This window comes from Sycon ciliatum, chromosome 10 (assembly GCF_964019385.1).
Source record: "Sycon ciliatum chromosome 10, ocSycCili1.1, whole genome shotgun sequence".
NCBI lineage: Eukaryota > Metazoa > Porifera > Calcarea > Leucosolenida > Sycettidae > Sycon > Sycon ciliatum.
Window position 1 is genome coordinate 26,667,298 of NC_088652.1, and position 15,413 is coordinate 26,682,710.

At 47.9% G+C, this 15,413-nt stretch overlaps 1 protein-coding gene across 1 annotated transcript; it reads right to left on the minus strand.

Annotated features, from left to right (window-relative positions):
* Positions 1–219: 219 nt before the first annotated feature.
* On the minus strand, positions 220–1,670 carry LOC135826090 (zinc finger protein 664-like). The gene has a single exon (XM_065338727.1). It carries the CDS (start codon positions 1,487–1,489, stop codon positions 539–541), a length of 951 nt encoding a protein of 316 aa, XP_065194799.1. The 5' UTR covers positions 1,490–1,670; the 3' UTR covers positions 220–538.
* Between the last annotated feature and the right edge of the window lie 13,743 nt (positions 1,671–15,413).

Sequence of the window (15,413 nt, forward strand, 5' to 3'; positions counted from 1 at the left end):
GCGAAAAAATACAGATTTTATAAAACACGAGCCACATGATCAGCTCAACTGTTTTTTTTTGTGAATGGTAGATATGGAAACACGTGTACGAAGTGCATTGAGTAAGATGGCTAGAAACCGAACAATATATCAACTCTAAAACAATGATTATGATAATGTTTGTGATGTTTCATATATGGTAGTCAGCATGTAAGAATTGATTTTTGCATGGAGTTCAGATTGGGCTACTTGCATTTCAAAACGCACTTATAATGAACATTTTTCTTAATCTGGGAAAGAAACCTTTTGTTCAACGGTGTTAGTAGTTTGCATGGTCTTCCAGGTGTTGTTTTGTACGATTGAAATACTTGTCACAGTCGCTGATAAGTTTCTCTCAGGGATGGATTCCTTCGTGTACCGTTAGATTGGATTTCCGAGAGAAAGGCTTTCCACATACTTTACACGAAAATGGCGTCGTGCCAGAATGGATGCGTTGATGACTTGCAAGATGTGAAGTATTCCTGAATGATTCGCCACAAACGTTACATTTGAAGGGTTTTCATGCAGTATGGATGCGTTTATGTTTTGAAAGATTTGATGGAGTCCCAAACGCTTTGTCACAAACGGTACACTTGAAAGGTTTCTCTCCGGCATGGATGCGTTGATGAACTGTGAGATGTGATCGTTGTGTGAATTCTTTGCCACATTCTTTACACTTGTATGGTCTATCCCCAGCATGGATGCGTTGATGCACGGTGAGATGTGAATGGTATCTGAATGCCTTGTCACACTCTTTGCACTTGTATGGTCTCTCTCCAGTGTGAATGCGTGAATGAATTCTAAGTTGGGAACTGTGTTGAAAACCTTGATCACAGTGATCACAGGTAAATCGCTTCTCCCCGGTATGGTACCGTTCATGAGTAGTATGATTGGATTTATCACTGAATGATTTAGCGCAGAACTTGCACGTGAAGGGTTTGTCTCCTGAGTGAACTCGAACATGACGGACAAGAAGAGATCGCCAATCGAAGACTTTATCGCACACTTTACACTTGAAAGGTTTCTCTTCTCGGTGCGTACGTTCATGAGATGTTAGACTGGACTGAGTAGAAAATGATTTATCGCAAAACTTACATTCATACGGCTTTTCTACGGGACGTGAATGTCTGCCATCAAGCATATCATGCTGGCGTTCAAGCAATGGCCCAGTTTCCTTGTAAAGCGAAGTTTCAGGTTGAGGGAAGTCAGCTTGAAGTTGAAAATCTGCCTCAGAACTAGACTCGGAGACATGCTGATTTTTGTGCGATAAGCTAGACATCCTAAGATCCACTGGAACATGTTCGATATTGTGAACCTCCAGGTCGGCAGATTTGCCTGAGTATTCGCCATCTTCCGACTCATACCCAACGTGTGCATGGTCTGTGTAGTGATCTGAAACAGAAACGGGATGGTTAGCAGTTTGGTTACGGTTGCTTTGCGATCTTTGGCCATTGTCCATTGCTGATGTCATGGGATTAGAGCATGGGTTATCGTCAGTTGCTGTTGAAGGATCATTAGCGCGTGTATCTTTGTTTCTCTGGAACTCCGGTTGAGGTGGCCTGAAGTTGTCTGCTGCAGTGTCCAGCCAAGGATGATCTTGGAGCACTCTGGAGGTAGATGTTGGTGTGTTCCAAGAGGTGAATAAGGAATGCTGAAGTGCATTATTCGCAAAGGAGCCTTCTGAGGTCGTCTCTGGGTTACCGCTATTGGGGTTTGCGTGGTGATGAGCCGTGTAAATCGTACCGTAAAATGGTATATTTCGCTGTGGGGGATACCCAGTTGACCTTCTGCTGGTCCATATAACCAATGGTGGAAGTGGTGAGAGTGCATCAGAGTCGGCACTCCCCTCCGAAGTCCAGTCACAATCATCCATGATCCACTTACTTCAACAATTCTTCCAAACTCAATTCTCTTGCCATGTAGGGCAATGTATCCGAATTCAATACCAATAATCGATGGAGCAGAAACAACTCATACTAGGAGGTTAGTATTGTAATCAGTAGCAACTGTGTGTCCCGAATATGTACATGAACACTTTGAGATAATTTGTCACTTTGATGTCTATTTCTAGGCCAATACATTAACGAGCTGCTCTATAATTATCACTAACACGACCAATGTCTTAACAATCAGCTCATGCGATAAATTTGCACGACATTTACCGACGTTGACAGACGTTGACCGACGTTTACCGACGTTGACCGACGTTTACCGACGTTTACCGACGTTATAGCGTTACTAGTACTTCCTTGGTCTTTTTTCTTTTCTATAAATTAATCCTTGCTTCTTCATCCGAGTCCATCCTTACATTTAAGTGACACATCATGATATTTTCACATCATGCGCTCACGCCCGGAAACACACACATGCACACTCACACAAACAAACACCCATCCCCCCCCCTCCACACACACAAACACACACACACACTATCTCTATTTCCATATTTTTCTTCACCTAAACGCTTGACATGGGATCAGCCAAGCTTCGTGTGGAGTCTGCAACACGTGACAAGAGGTGATGCAATCTGAGACACTTTGTTGTTAGAATCGAAGAACACAAAGTGTCTGCTATGAATAGATTCATGGTTTACATGGTCTCCTGTGATATGGTCTATGTAGTACCAGGCATATGTTACACAATCGATTAAAGTACGCCCTGTTCTAAACATAGATGTGGTGCTCTTGCTAATTCGTCACGGTATAACTGTTGACCATGTCGGTGGAGCTAAGTGTTAAGAAAGATATAAAGTAAACGAAATGAATATCGTGAGTTCCGCGCTATGTACAAACAGCACCATTAAAACAGAAAACGTCTTGTACGCTCCTTGCATCCCACGAGCTTGTGTGGATTCACAGGAGGCGTGAGTTTCTAAGTCTGCGGAAAATATTGAACGGTCACTGATCGGATGACCACTAGTGGTAGAGTGCTTAGCTGTAGGGCATCTCTGGGCATAAGCGATTGTCACAGGTCACAGGATTGAACCGCCGCCCCAACACCATTAAAGCCTGGTTAGCTCAAAACATATAACAACGGATTCATCTCTCCATTTGTCAGAAAGGGCAGTTAGGACACAGTATCTTCTTTGAAAGATCCCATCGACACCAAATTTGGGGTGCTGGCTGTGCTAGTACTCGTCCGAACTAGCTCACTAGCTGCACTGCATGGCTCTATACTGCCTTCAAGAATGACGTCATGCGCTATGTTTTGCTGCATAATCACAAATTTATGGCACCCAACTCGTTTTGATGAAAAAAAACAAATCTTGCTTGCCCTGTTTAGTCCATCGGCCAAATCTCAGAAAGGGCCTCTTTCGGCGAAGGTGATGCACTGAAGCTCCAACTAAACGCCCTTTGGCACACTAGCTCATGAGACCCCATAGAATACGAATCCGATTGTTGGACGTTGCCAATCCAGTCCAGGATAGTCGAACTGGGTCGAATACCTTCTTCCGATTTTCGTAATTTCGTCCACCATTACATCTTTCTCATCGACTTTTTTTCGCTTGGCGAATGTTCTTGAGCCGCTGAGCAGAATCTACGCACGCTCGAACACTTGAAATGCCTGCATGTTGACGGTTCGCAAGATTCTAGCGAGCTTGGTGGAAATCTATTATTTATTTTGACATTTTTGGGGGAATCTGAATTAGAACGGTAGAAGCTCATTCGGAGAAGACGGCGTGTCGCCGCTGTCGGATTGTCGCTACTGTGTTTCAGACGTATTTGCTTGAACGTGCTATTGAGGATGGACAGAAGATGAAGTGACGGCTTTCTTGAACACGGACGTTGTGTCTACATTGTAGCTGAAACATCTCATCTGGCGTCTAGAACGCAATTATTATGAGTTGTGAGTGCCAGCTGAGCTGAACACAAGCTGGACACCATTCGTCAGCTGGGAATTTGCATCGAAGCTCTTGATAGCCACGATAAGCATAATTAGACAGAGGTAACTTTGTTTGACTCAATACGCATGCAGGTGATACCACTAGTGGCACTGCAATGTAAATGGTGCAAAATTGATCCAACAACGAATATGTACTTCGTACAATCACGAACAATTGTAAGGCAAGTATTCATGCCTGTCATAGAAGAATTTCAGCCCGGAAGTCTTGTTGTCATGGTCATAAATAATACAGGACTTGAGTTGGCTCTGGACATAAACACACTTGTGGTGAATACGGTCATTATTGCGAGAAAAAGATTTATTTATTTTATTTATTTATTTATTCAACATCTCCTGGCCCGTCCGAAGACTGATTTAGGCACTGTATGTTAACACCTGATGCCGCACTACACGCAATATTTCATGTACATGTATGTGAGACTCAATAGACCATTTGCGCAAATAATAGTAGGGGGGCCGAAAGGGGGCAAGCGTACGCGTAGGGGGGCGTCAGGTGACCCAGCGCTGCAGCAGCGCGCATGCAGCAGCGCTGGGTCAAGCAGACAAAGTACACACTTTCTTGCTGGTTTTGTTTTTTTCGAGTAGACAGAGCTGGTGCACAGTCGAGTCACACGGTCATGGAGGGTGAGGACGGCAGAGTCGGTGCGAGTAGTGTCGGAGAGCTGGTAGAAGAGGTTCCTCAGCCTTCTTGGACTATAAAGCAGCTGAGAGATTATCTACGAAAGCAGGGTGGTTTGTTGACAGGACGGAAAGCGGAGCTACTTACGAGGTCGTTCATACGGGGCTTCGTCGACTGATGTTTTTTACCTACACTCACTCACGAACTGCGCGTGACATTTGTTCTACATCCAGGGCGTTATTCTACAAATCCAATCCCGAAGCACCAAGAAGCAAGCGGTCGACCCGTGATGCAGCTCCCGTCGCCACGCGCACTCCAGCACCAGTATTTCCTGACTCTGGCTGGACCCAAGACAGATCGAAACTTGCTCGTGTACCAGCATCCACGATCTTGTCGCCTTTGCTGCTTACTGGAAAGCAAGTTCGCACCAGTGAGAGCCATGTACTCATCATCAGGAAGCCGCTAGATCGGGGACACGAGCTGTATTTTGGTGGATACATTCACGATGTTAGTGTGTGCTGTGTGGAGGCCGAGATTTTTATCGAAGCCAAGTGCTGGGCAACCCAGAAAAAGTCTACCAAGTACAGCTTGCGACTTGTGTTCACAGATGACGCCAAAAATGATAGTGCTGTGCTGGATTTTGCTGTGTGTGTGAGGGCTGTGTTGCTGGTGGAGATGGTGGGCTCTGCTCTCATGTGTTTGCTGTGTTACTGGTGCTTAGATTTTGGATTTCAGTTTCGGCAGCCTCCGACACGATACTCAAACTCACTCTCACTTTCTCCTCGCCGCGGCTTCTTGGCTTTTGGCTCGACATCGAGCCTCTTTAGTAAAGAATGACGAACAAGTGGAGCACTTCGACGATCCGCAGGAGAGGGTCTCTCGGCTGGTGGTCGCCGAAAGGAGAAAACACTGGGGATGCTTTCCTGCTTCAAACGACGATGCGGCTTCCCAGAAGCTAATGCAGGCAGCCCGGGTAGATCTGGATGGAAGTCTTTTTCCCTGAAATGTTCACTGCAAACAACAGTGCTGGATGAGATCGTGAAATGCGCTCCCTCTTCGCGCTTACATGCCTGCACCCATCTCGCCCTTAGGTCGAGATCTTTGGGATACTTATGAAAAGACAGATCTCGTTGATCTGATCGGCGATTTGAGCAGCCAAACACAGAGCAGTGGTCGTGCGATGGCATCGTGAGGCGAAGGAAAACTACCGACTGAACTACAACCAAACCATTTCAAAACAAAAACAAGAAACACCGTACCCACGGCCACCGGCAGGCAACAAGCACACGAAATCTCCGTGCAGTACACCACGTACACGCTGTACTTGCACTGTGCAGTGTGCACGGTCGGTCCACGCGCGATCTCATGCACGATGGGGCCCCCCTATAGACCATGCCTTGCCCCCTTACGCCCCCCTACTTTATTTTGTCAAATGGTCTATTGCATCCACAAGGCCTGTTGTATACATTGCATGCATCATATGAGTCAATGTGTCATATCATGTTTCTCATGCCATTCATCCTTGCTCATGCTAGACTAGACGTCTGCGTAGGGACAGCTTGCTGGTGTGCTGCATGCATTCATTGCTAGTTCCATGCATTGTTCTTTGCCCTACTGTGGCGGGAAGGTCGTCCCGTGCAGCCGCGATGATCAGCTGCGCTACGGAGGTTCAGTTCCGGCAAACATGCGTGCGGATTTGCATTTTGCTGCTTGGTTTTTGATGTATTTGTAGTTAGTGCAAGGAAAGAGCTTGCTGGTGCAGTTGTTGTTTTGGTTTTGGTTTTGAGTTTAGTTTGCTCTTTGTTGTTACCTGCTTTGAACGATCGCCTTTTGTGGAATCGTTACGCTCCTTGTGGTACAATAATACAGTCTTCAGAAATATCGAATACATAGTGGTCCTTCGAGCCGGATCTAGTCGCGGTTCATTTTATAACCTCACAAGGATGAGTGAGTCGCGGGCGATCGGACCGAGGCGTAGTGGAAGAAAGACTAAAGGCTGGCACTCGGCTCGATATGGGTTTGAGGAGTCAGATAAAGAGGAGCTCGAATTGAGTTTAGCGAAATTGAATAGGCGAGCAGAGGAACTAAAACTCCTGATCGCAGAGGAGACCGCTTCTATGGAAGCGCTGCATGCAGCCTGGATCGCGCGTGGATTGAGTGAGCGTCATGGACGTACATCTACGGCAGAGCTGAGTCCCGTGCCAGTACCAGTGGCAGTGCCGAGACGACCAACGCCTGCACCGCGATCGCGGAGGACGAGTGCTACTTGTGGTGGTCCAGGAGGTGTTGTCAGAAGATTGGACAGCCGAATGTCGATCTCGGCAGCAGAACAAACTAGTTGTAGTTTTGATCAGCCTGCACTTGATGGAGTAGGAGCGCCTGGAACGGCAGGAGTTCAACTTCAACGTGTGTCATATGCGCCTCTTGCACCTTCACCTGCGCCTCGAACTCGCGTGGAACCCAGACTAGCCAGGTTTAGTAGGTCCAGCGGCAGCAGAAGGCAAGAGCGCAGCGGCAGCAGAAGGCAAGAGCGCAGCAGCAGCGGCAGCAGAAGGCAAGAGCGCAGCAGCAGCGGCAGCAGAAGGCAAAAGCGCAGCAGCAGCGGCAGCAGAAGGCAAGAGCGCAGCAGCAGCGGCAGCAGAAGGCAAGAGCGCAGCAGCAGCGGCAGGAGAAGGCAACAGCGCAGCAGCAGCAGCGGCAGCAGAAGGCAAGAGCGTAGCAGCAGCGGCAGCAGAAGGCAAGAGCACGTCAGCGGCCGATTGAACCCGGCTGATCTACCAAGTCGTGGAGTTGCGGCCTCGCACTTGCAGGATGACGGCAAATGGTGGAGTGGCCCAGAGTTCTTGCAAGAGCGTCCGGAGCGATGGCCGAACAAAGACATCATAGTGCCCCAGGTTCTTCCGGCACTGCTTCAGCGGCCGCACCCGATGACTCTCACTAGCCAGATCCAGGCAGAGCAGACGACATGCCGCCTGCACCCAGACAACGTCTCGTCCTGGAGCAATCTTCTGCGGGTCACAGCCTGGTGTAAACGGTTCCTTGATAACACCAGAGGCCGACCTCAGCAGTGTGACAGCAACGCAGGTGCTACCGTGCAAGTATCTCTCAAGAGTGCTAAGGCTGTTTCGGTTCCCGAATTGACGGTCACAGAACTCCAAGGCGCCGAGCGGCTCTGGATAAGCTATGCGCAGAGGCAGTGCTACGGAGAGGTAGTGTCAACGCTGAAGGACAAGAAGCCTCTTCCACCCAGTGCACCACTAACGAAGCTACAGCCGTTCCTGGACACTGACGGTCCACCGCTGCTCCGAGTTGGTGGACGGCTCCGGACTTCACACCACCTGTCTGACCAGTTCCGGTCCCCTGTGATACTGCCCGCCAATCATCGCGTCACTCAGCTAATTGTTGGGCATGAGGATGTACGCTGTCAACACGGAGCAGGCACAAACCATCTGCTCTCTAACCTGGCCGATCGGTATAGGATCATCAAGGGTCGCCAGGTCGTTAAATCCTACCGTCACAGCTGTGTCCGTTGCCAGAAGCTGTGGAGACGTGCCGCTGAGCCCAATATGGGGAACGTGCCAAACATCCGGACAAGCGGACCGTTCGCTCACACTGGAGTAGACTACGCTGGGCCTTTCCTGGTCAAGATGGGACGCGGACGATCGCAAGAGAAGCGCTATATAGCCGCGTTCTCATGTCTGCAGACCCGTGCGTGCCACCTGGAGGTAGTGCGTTCTCTGGATGTCGAGGGCATGGAGATGGCTTTGGCAAGGTTGTGCCATCGCCGAGGTCGACCAACACTGATCCTCTCTGACAACGGCAGTAACTTCGTTGCTACCGATCGTGAACTGCGGGAAGCGCTGAGGGATTTGGATCATGCCAACATCACAGCTGGGTTGGCGATTCAAGGCATCAGATGGCAGTTTAATCCACCGCGATCACCGCCACCTCTGCCGCCGCCACGGAAACCTCCATGGCCGCTGCCTCCTGTACCACCGCGGGGAAGAGCTCGGCCGCACTTCGGCGGAGCATTTGAGAGGGTGGTCGGGGCCTTGAAAAAGGCACTCCAGTCAGTCCTGTACAAGGCTAGCCTGACCGACGAGGAGCTGCAAACTTCGTCGTGGGTCATGTCAACATCGCAACAGCTCTGGAGATGGCGGCAGACTCAGAGTCGACGCCAGTTCACCCATACCATCGCTGAAAAGTTATTCAGCAGCTCCTCAGAGATGTTTGGAAGCGGTGGCTAAGAGAAATGGTCTCTGCTATGAACATCATGACTAAGTGGCGCCGCCAATCGGGCACGGTCGAGATTGGAGACGTCTTCCTCGTCATGGACGATGCGTTGCCACGCTACAAGTGGCCGCTAGGACGCGTGAAGGCCACGTTCCCTGGCAAGGACGGCATTGTTCGCGTCGTGGACATCCAGGTCAACGGCAAGAAATATCGGCGTGGTGTTCGATACCTAGTGCCGCTCGATATCCCGACAGCTGAAGCAGCCACTGCGGTATCTCAGTCGTCAGCCCTCGACTTGGATGAGTTGCAGTAAGACACTAATGGAACAGACGTTAGTTAGTAACACAGTACACTTTCGTCACCTCATTTTTCTCGCTGCTTTCTAGACCATTAGGCACTTATTCCTCTATGTGCTGTGTGCTACATACTAGTATCTTCCTTGGTGTAGTTTCACTCTCCCCTGGTTCGTTCAAGGTGGGGGGTATGTTGTATACATTGCATGCATCATATGAGTCAATGTGTCATATCATGTTTCTCATGCCATTCATCCTTGCTCATGCTAGACTAGACGTCTGCGTAGGGACAGCTTGCTGGTGTGCTGCATGCATTCATTGCTAGTTCCATGCATTGTTCTTTGCCCTACTGTGGCGGGAAGGTCGTCCCGTGCAGCCGCGATGATCAGCTGCGCTACGGAGGTTCAGTTCCGGCAAACATGCGTGCGGATTTGCATTTTGCTGCTTGGTTTTTGATGTATTTGTAGTTAGTGCAAGGAAAGAGCTTGCTGGTGCAGTTGTTGTTTTGGTTTTGGTTTTGAGTTTAGTTTGCTCTTTGTTGTTACCTGCTTTGAACGATCGCCTTTTGTGGAATCGTTACGCTCCTTGTGGTACAATAATACAGTCTTCAGAAATATCGAATACAAGGCCGTAGATGCATGTAAGCACACAATGCTGTACAGTATAAGTAGTAGTCGACATGTGGTGCCTTCCTGCTGCACATGCACATGCGGCAAGTTGGCAACGACACATGACCTATCTGCACCGCACAGCGCGAGCTTAGAAAGGAATATTGCACACATAGTGCTATTTGTGTTCCGATATCGTTAAGCCGGTATACATGTACTAGTATCCTTATACATGTACCTGGTCACTCGATAGGCGATGCCGACTGTACTAATCTTATCCAAATTACCCGACAGGCTATAGCACACTGCGTCAGATCACTATGCAACAAAACAAGAGCTTTGGAGCGAATATACACTGAAGCAAAGTAGGTTTCAACGGTACAGCACTAGTCACGATGAGGGGAGTTACGAGGATGGTTAGGCCGTGACACATAGATGATGATTGTTAAATTCATGCACGGTGGAAAATTACCACCAATGGCGATGATATTGCTTTCACAACAATGACATCAGTAGGAGCAGTGACACAACCTTACTGCTCCAAGTAGGATTTACAAGCGAGTGAAGGGAGAGCAGACTGGTCTAATAGCAGACCGGGTCTAAGCAAGGAAGTAATCGGCATCAGAGGTGAGCTTGCACATCAGAAAACAGATGATGATCACCAAACACAGAGAAGTTGGCTATGTGTATGTTTGTGTCACTGTGTGTGCATGTGTGTGTGTGTGTGCATGTGTGTTTGTGTGTATACGCGCACATCTGTGTGTGAGAGAGAGGCAGACAGACAGATAGCATATGGTGGGAGGGATCAAGGTCTGACCTCAGAGTTTAATGCTGACGGTGTGGAATAGCAACAGTGCGACATCGGGCAGGGTGGTTAATGGCCCACACTGGAGCCGAGTAGGAGCGCCAGTGGTTGAGGGCTAGCACAGGAGTAGCAGCAGCTCCAGCCTAGGAAGATCAGCTTCTGGATGAAAATCTCCCGGACACAGTAGGTACCAAGCTTCACTAGCAGATTGTCGGCAGGGGTGCACGGCGAGCACCCGTACATCCCTCAAGCCACCAGAGCCGCAGTACTTGGGGACGATCCAGGTGCTTACCCGCCAACAATGCTGAGAAGGCAGTGGAGCCATACAGGAACTTATGATCGAGCATGACCACAGACTTGAAATACAGGGTCCGGCGTTGAATACTGAGACAGCGACGTCTCCTCCACAGAACACCACTCAGCCCCACCATTGCATTATTTTCGCTTTTTCATGATTTTTACAATTGTGTTAGAGCACACAGCACTCGATGCAACATTTACCAGTGACTAAATAACTCCGCGTCTCCGACCATAACTGCAGCGTTCCCATGAGCCTGTTGGATTTCCGTCAGCCTGTTGAGATTATCTTCATCTCGTCACATGTGAGCCTGTGTGTTTCATCCGTATCGTGGCACAATTACACAGACACGATTTTCAACTCAGGCCGGTTCCGTTGCTCGAAGGGTTGGCGGTAAGAATTGCTACGCCGTCTGTGGCTGCATGGGAACTTGGCGAGTCGTCGTCTTTCTCCATAAATCCTGATCGTCACGCGAACAACAGCCACTATTGCCTAAAAACTACGACACAACAGTATCAAGCTCGCCCCAGCAGAAGGACACGAATGACGAGCGCTAAGACGGAGAAAGAGAGACAGAGTTAGCGAGAGCTGACTAGTGCAGGTACGCTGTCATCTCCTGAGGTGGTGGGCGAAGCAGCAAAGTGAAACGAAGGAAGATAGAACTTATTAGAAGGCATACGGAGGCACCAAAACCTATTGCCTGTCACATACTAAGTGCCATTTAGGGTTGACAGCTGTCAGCTGACAGCCTCAAAAATTTGAAAATCTGCTCAAAAAACTCTCGATCAGAACTCTGCGCACTCTCAAATGGAGCGCAAAGTAAAAAACTCGGCGACGAAGAACGCTTCGTATCGACGCCCTGGACTGAATTCGGCACGTCCAACAAACGGAATAGTGTTCTCTGATATATTCTCTACGTGCTGGGTATGGTCGCGTTTAGTTGGAAGCTCAGTGCATCACCACTTTCGATTTTGAGACTTGGCCGATGGACTAGTTGTGTTCTTCCAGACAACAGATCGTCCTTCTGCAGTGTTTCTTTTGCCCCCATCCCTCCCTATTCAACGTATTCAGACCATCATGATAATAATGGTAGGAACTGATTGGGTCCACTTTCACAACTGGTGTTATCTAGCCATTTCCCGCGGCTCTGCCTTGAGCTATATTACATCCACTAGCAGCACCACCGGCCAGCGTTGCCTGGCCGAATGTGGCATGCGGGTGAAGCAAGTACGTGAACAGCACACGTGCTCAGCACGTGGTGGTGGCCAGACCGCTGAAGTCCTGGTGAGGGAGGTTCTTCATCGTTGGAAGGAGAAGGAGGGACGTCTGTTACGCCTTCGGGAGGCTGGTCAGGGTTGTCCACCACCTGGTGGCGGATGAAGCGGCTCAAAAAATTCATAAACTATTACTTAGCCTCTTAGTCTTAGGAACAAAAGTGCGATGCGCTCTTCACTGCAGATCAGATGCAGAGTGCAGTCAGTGCAGATCTTTTGTTTCCTTTTGTTGCAGATGTTTCTATTTGCAGAGAACGGTTCACGTGGTCCGCAGCGCACGTGCGGCTGCTAGTGCTACCTATGGGCTATGGCTATAGGCTAGGTGGCTACATGATTCGCACGCTTCGCGTGCTCAGTGCTTCTGTGCGCGGCTGCTACTGCTACTCGTACTGATCGTGTCTGCTACCACCTATAGCCTACACTGTTCGCACGCTTCGCGTGCTCAGCACGTGGTGGTGGCTACACGCTTCGCGCGCTCAGTGCTTGAAGTTCTGTGGCTGCTTCCGCGGATCAGCTAGCTACAACATTCGCACGCTTCGTTCGCACGCTTCGCGTGCTCAGTGCTTCTGCGGCCGCTACTGGCGCTAGCTACACTGTGCTACACTGTTCGCACGCTTCGCGTGCTCAGGGCAGCGCTGCTCCGCAGCGCTTCAGCGTGACACAAAAACACACGTCACAGGTGCCTCTTCTTTATAAGGAGCGTGACACACACACACACAGACACACGTCACAGGTGCCTCTCTTTTATAAGTAAAGATTAGCATTGCAGTTCTACGACGAGCTAACAGCAGCTCTACTTTGAGCTACCAGCAGCTCTAATTTGAGCTTACTGCAGCTCTACGTTTAGCTATTAGCATCTCTACTTTGAGCAAACACTCTCACAACTGGTGTAATCTGGCCATTTCCTGCGGCTCTGCCTTGAGCTATATTACATCCATTAGCATTGCAGCTCTACGACGAGCTAACAGCAGCTCTACTTTGAGCTAACAGAAGCCCTTATTTGAGCTTACAGCAGCTCTACGTTTAGCTATTAGCATCTCTAGTTTGACCAAACACACTCACAACTGGTGTTATCTGGCCTTTTCTGCGGCTCTGCCTCGAGCTATATTACATCCATTAGCATTACAGCTCTACGATGAGCTAACAGCAGCTCTACTTTGAGCTAACAGCAGCTCTAATTTGAGCTAACAGCAGCTCTACTTTGAGCTTACAGCAGCTCTACGTTTAGCTATTAGCATCTCTACTTTGAGCAAACACTCTCACAACTGGTGTTATCTGGCCATTTTCTGCGGCTCTGCCTTGAGCTATATTACATCCATTAGCATTGCAGCTCTACGATGAGCTAACAGCAGCTCTACTTTGAAAGACGTCATAGTATCCGGCTACAATGGAACAATAAACCGACATTCACAGCGAAAATCATACACACAAACGGACAAGCGCACACACACATGCAAACACAACGAAAGTAGAGCAAGAAATGAACACATCTAAGAATTATCGGCTCGCATGTCAGGTCAAAACATCACCGCAACACACCTACTAAACTACCATATATTCCATCAATTATCGCGATAATATTATAATAAAAAATTAAAATAATAAATAATCGACGTGGAGACAACAATTTTATAATAGCTATAAAGAGAACAAATTCTGCTGTCATCGCCACACTACAACAAAGTCATGAAGGTTTACCAAAATCGATTTTCTTGTCACAATCATCAGTGGAAAGCCGTGACTGAAGAGTAACCATGCTGAATCAATGATTAATATACATTCAATAATGTGTTACGAGAACAAAACAAAGTGCTAAAATAGAATGAGGGAAGGTGAGACAATAGAAGTGAAGTGAGTGCTGGGGCTGGGTCTGTGGGGTCGGTGGCACAGGTGAATATGGAAGAGGTAAGCACTGAACAGGAACAAGGAGAAAGAAAGCTGAAGGGAACGAAATTCAACAGAGAAAACAACACGATCAACATTCAAAGACCTAGACGATCAACGGCTAATTATTCAATGAATTATTACAGTACTGGATGTCAAGCACCGGCGAAGACACTGGGAACAGAAGATTTAACAACTACAGGAACAACAACAATAACAACAACAACAACAACAACAACAATGGTAACAAATTACCATCAAGATCAAAGGAGGAGTCAACGAACAGAGGTTAAGCAACATGAAGCGAGCCTGGGACCGATCGGTGTGGATGAGGAGAATGACACGGGGGACGACACTGAGGACGAGTTGGAAGATGAGACAGAGGACGAGGTTGCGGTTGGTGGAGACGAGGAATCGGATGGTGATTGCGATCGTAAGAAGTCTGCCGTTTTTCTTCATCTGTTGTCTCGCCCTAAGTGTCTGCAGGTGTATGATGATTTTAGTTTTTCTGTTCTTTGTCGTGCACGGTACGCTAGTCAGTTGAAAGTACTTGAGGCTGTTTGTATTCGTTTGCATAAGCCTGATCTTTGTAAGCAGAAGAAACATGTAGTTGCGTTAAGATTGTTTTCGTAGGTGCACAGCATGATTGTTTGTCTCAATACACAGTTCTAGCGTTGTAATTAGTTCCTCACCCCTGTTGCACTTAGCTCTCACTTCACTTCTATTGTCTCACCTTCCCTCATTCTATTTTAGCACTTTGTTTTGTTCTCGTAACACATTATTGAATGTATATTAATCATTGATTCAGCATGGTTACTCTTCAGTCACGGCTTTCCACTGATGATTGTGACAAGAAAATCGATTTTGGTAAACCTTCATGACTTTGTTGTAGTGTGGCGATGACAGCAGAATTTGTTCTCTTTATAGCTTTTATAAAATAATAAAAAGTACAGTTTACGAAACCGATTGAACGCACTACGAAGATTTCAGCGCTTAGCATAGGTCGCAATTCTACAGACGTCCAACTCCATTCTGTACATTCTCCTAACCCATTGACTGAATGAATATGACCAGAAGGAAATTACTAGCACACCACCGAGCGTGTTTGGTTGACAACGATAATGCAAGAAAAAAGAAGACGACAACAGGAAAGTACTAGTGTAATGGGTAGCCGAGTGGTAGGCGCGGTGAAATCAACAATAATTACTTTTATTCTACTTTCAGGTACACACCTGAGATATAATCGTTATTGAAAGAAGAAGCGGCAAAATAAATAACTTTCTCTCCGGTGCTCAACTAGAGGCTGAATCCTTATTCTTCGAGTTAGCTTTCATTGCAAACCAATCTAATCTAATCTTCTCTTCATCAAAACAGAAATGCGCAGCCGCTTTTATGCAGCAGACGACGTACGCTTACATACGGAGATACACTAAATATACATCAGGCAAAGCTCCGTATTAGTTCCGTACTGCTTCCGT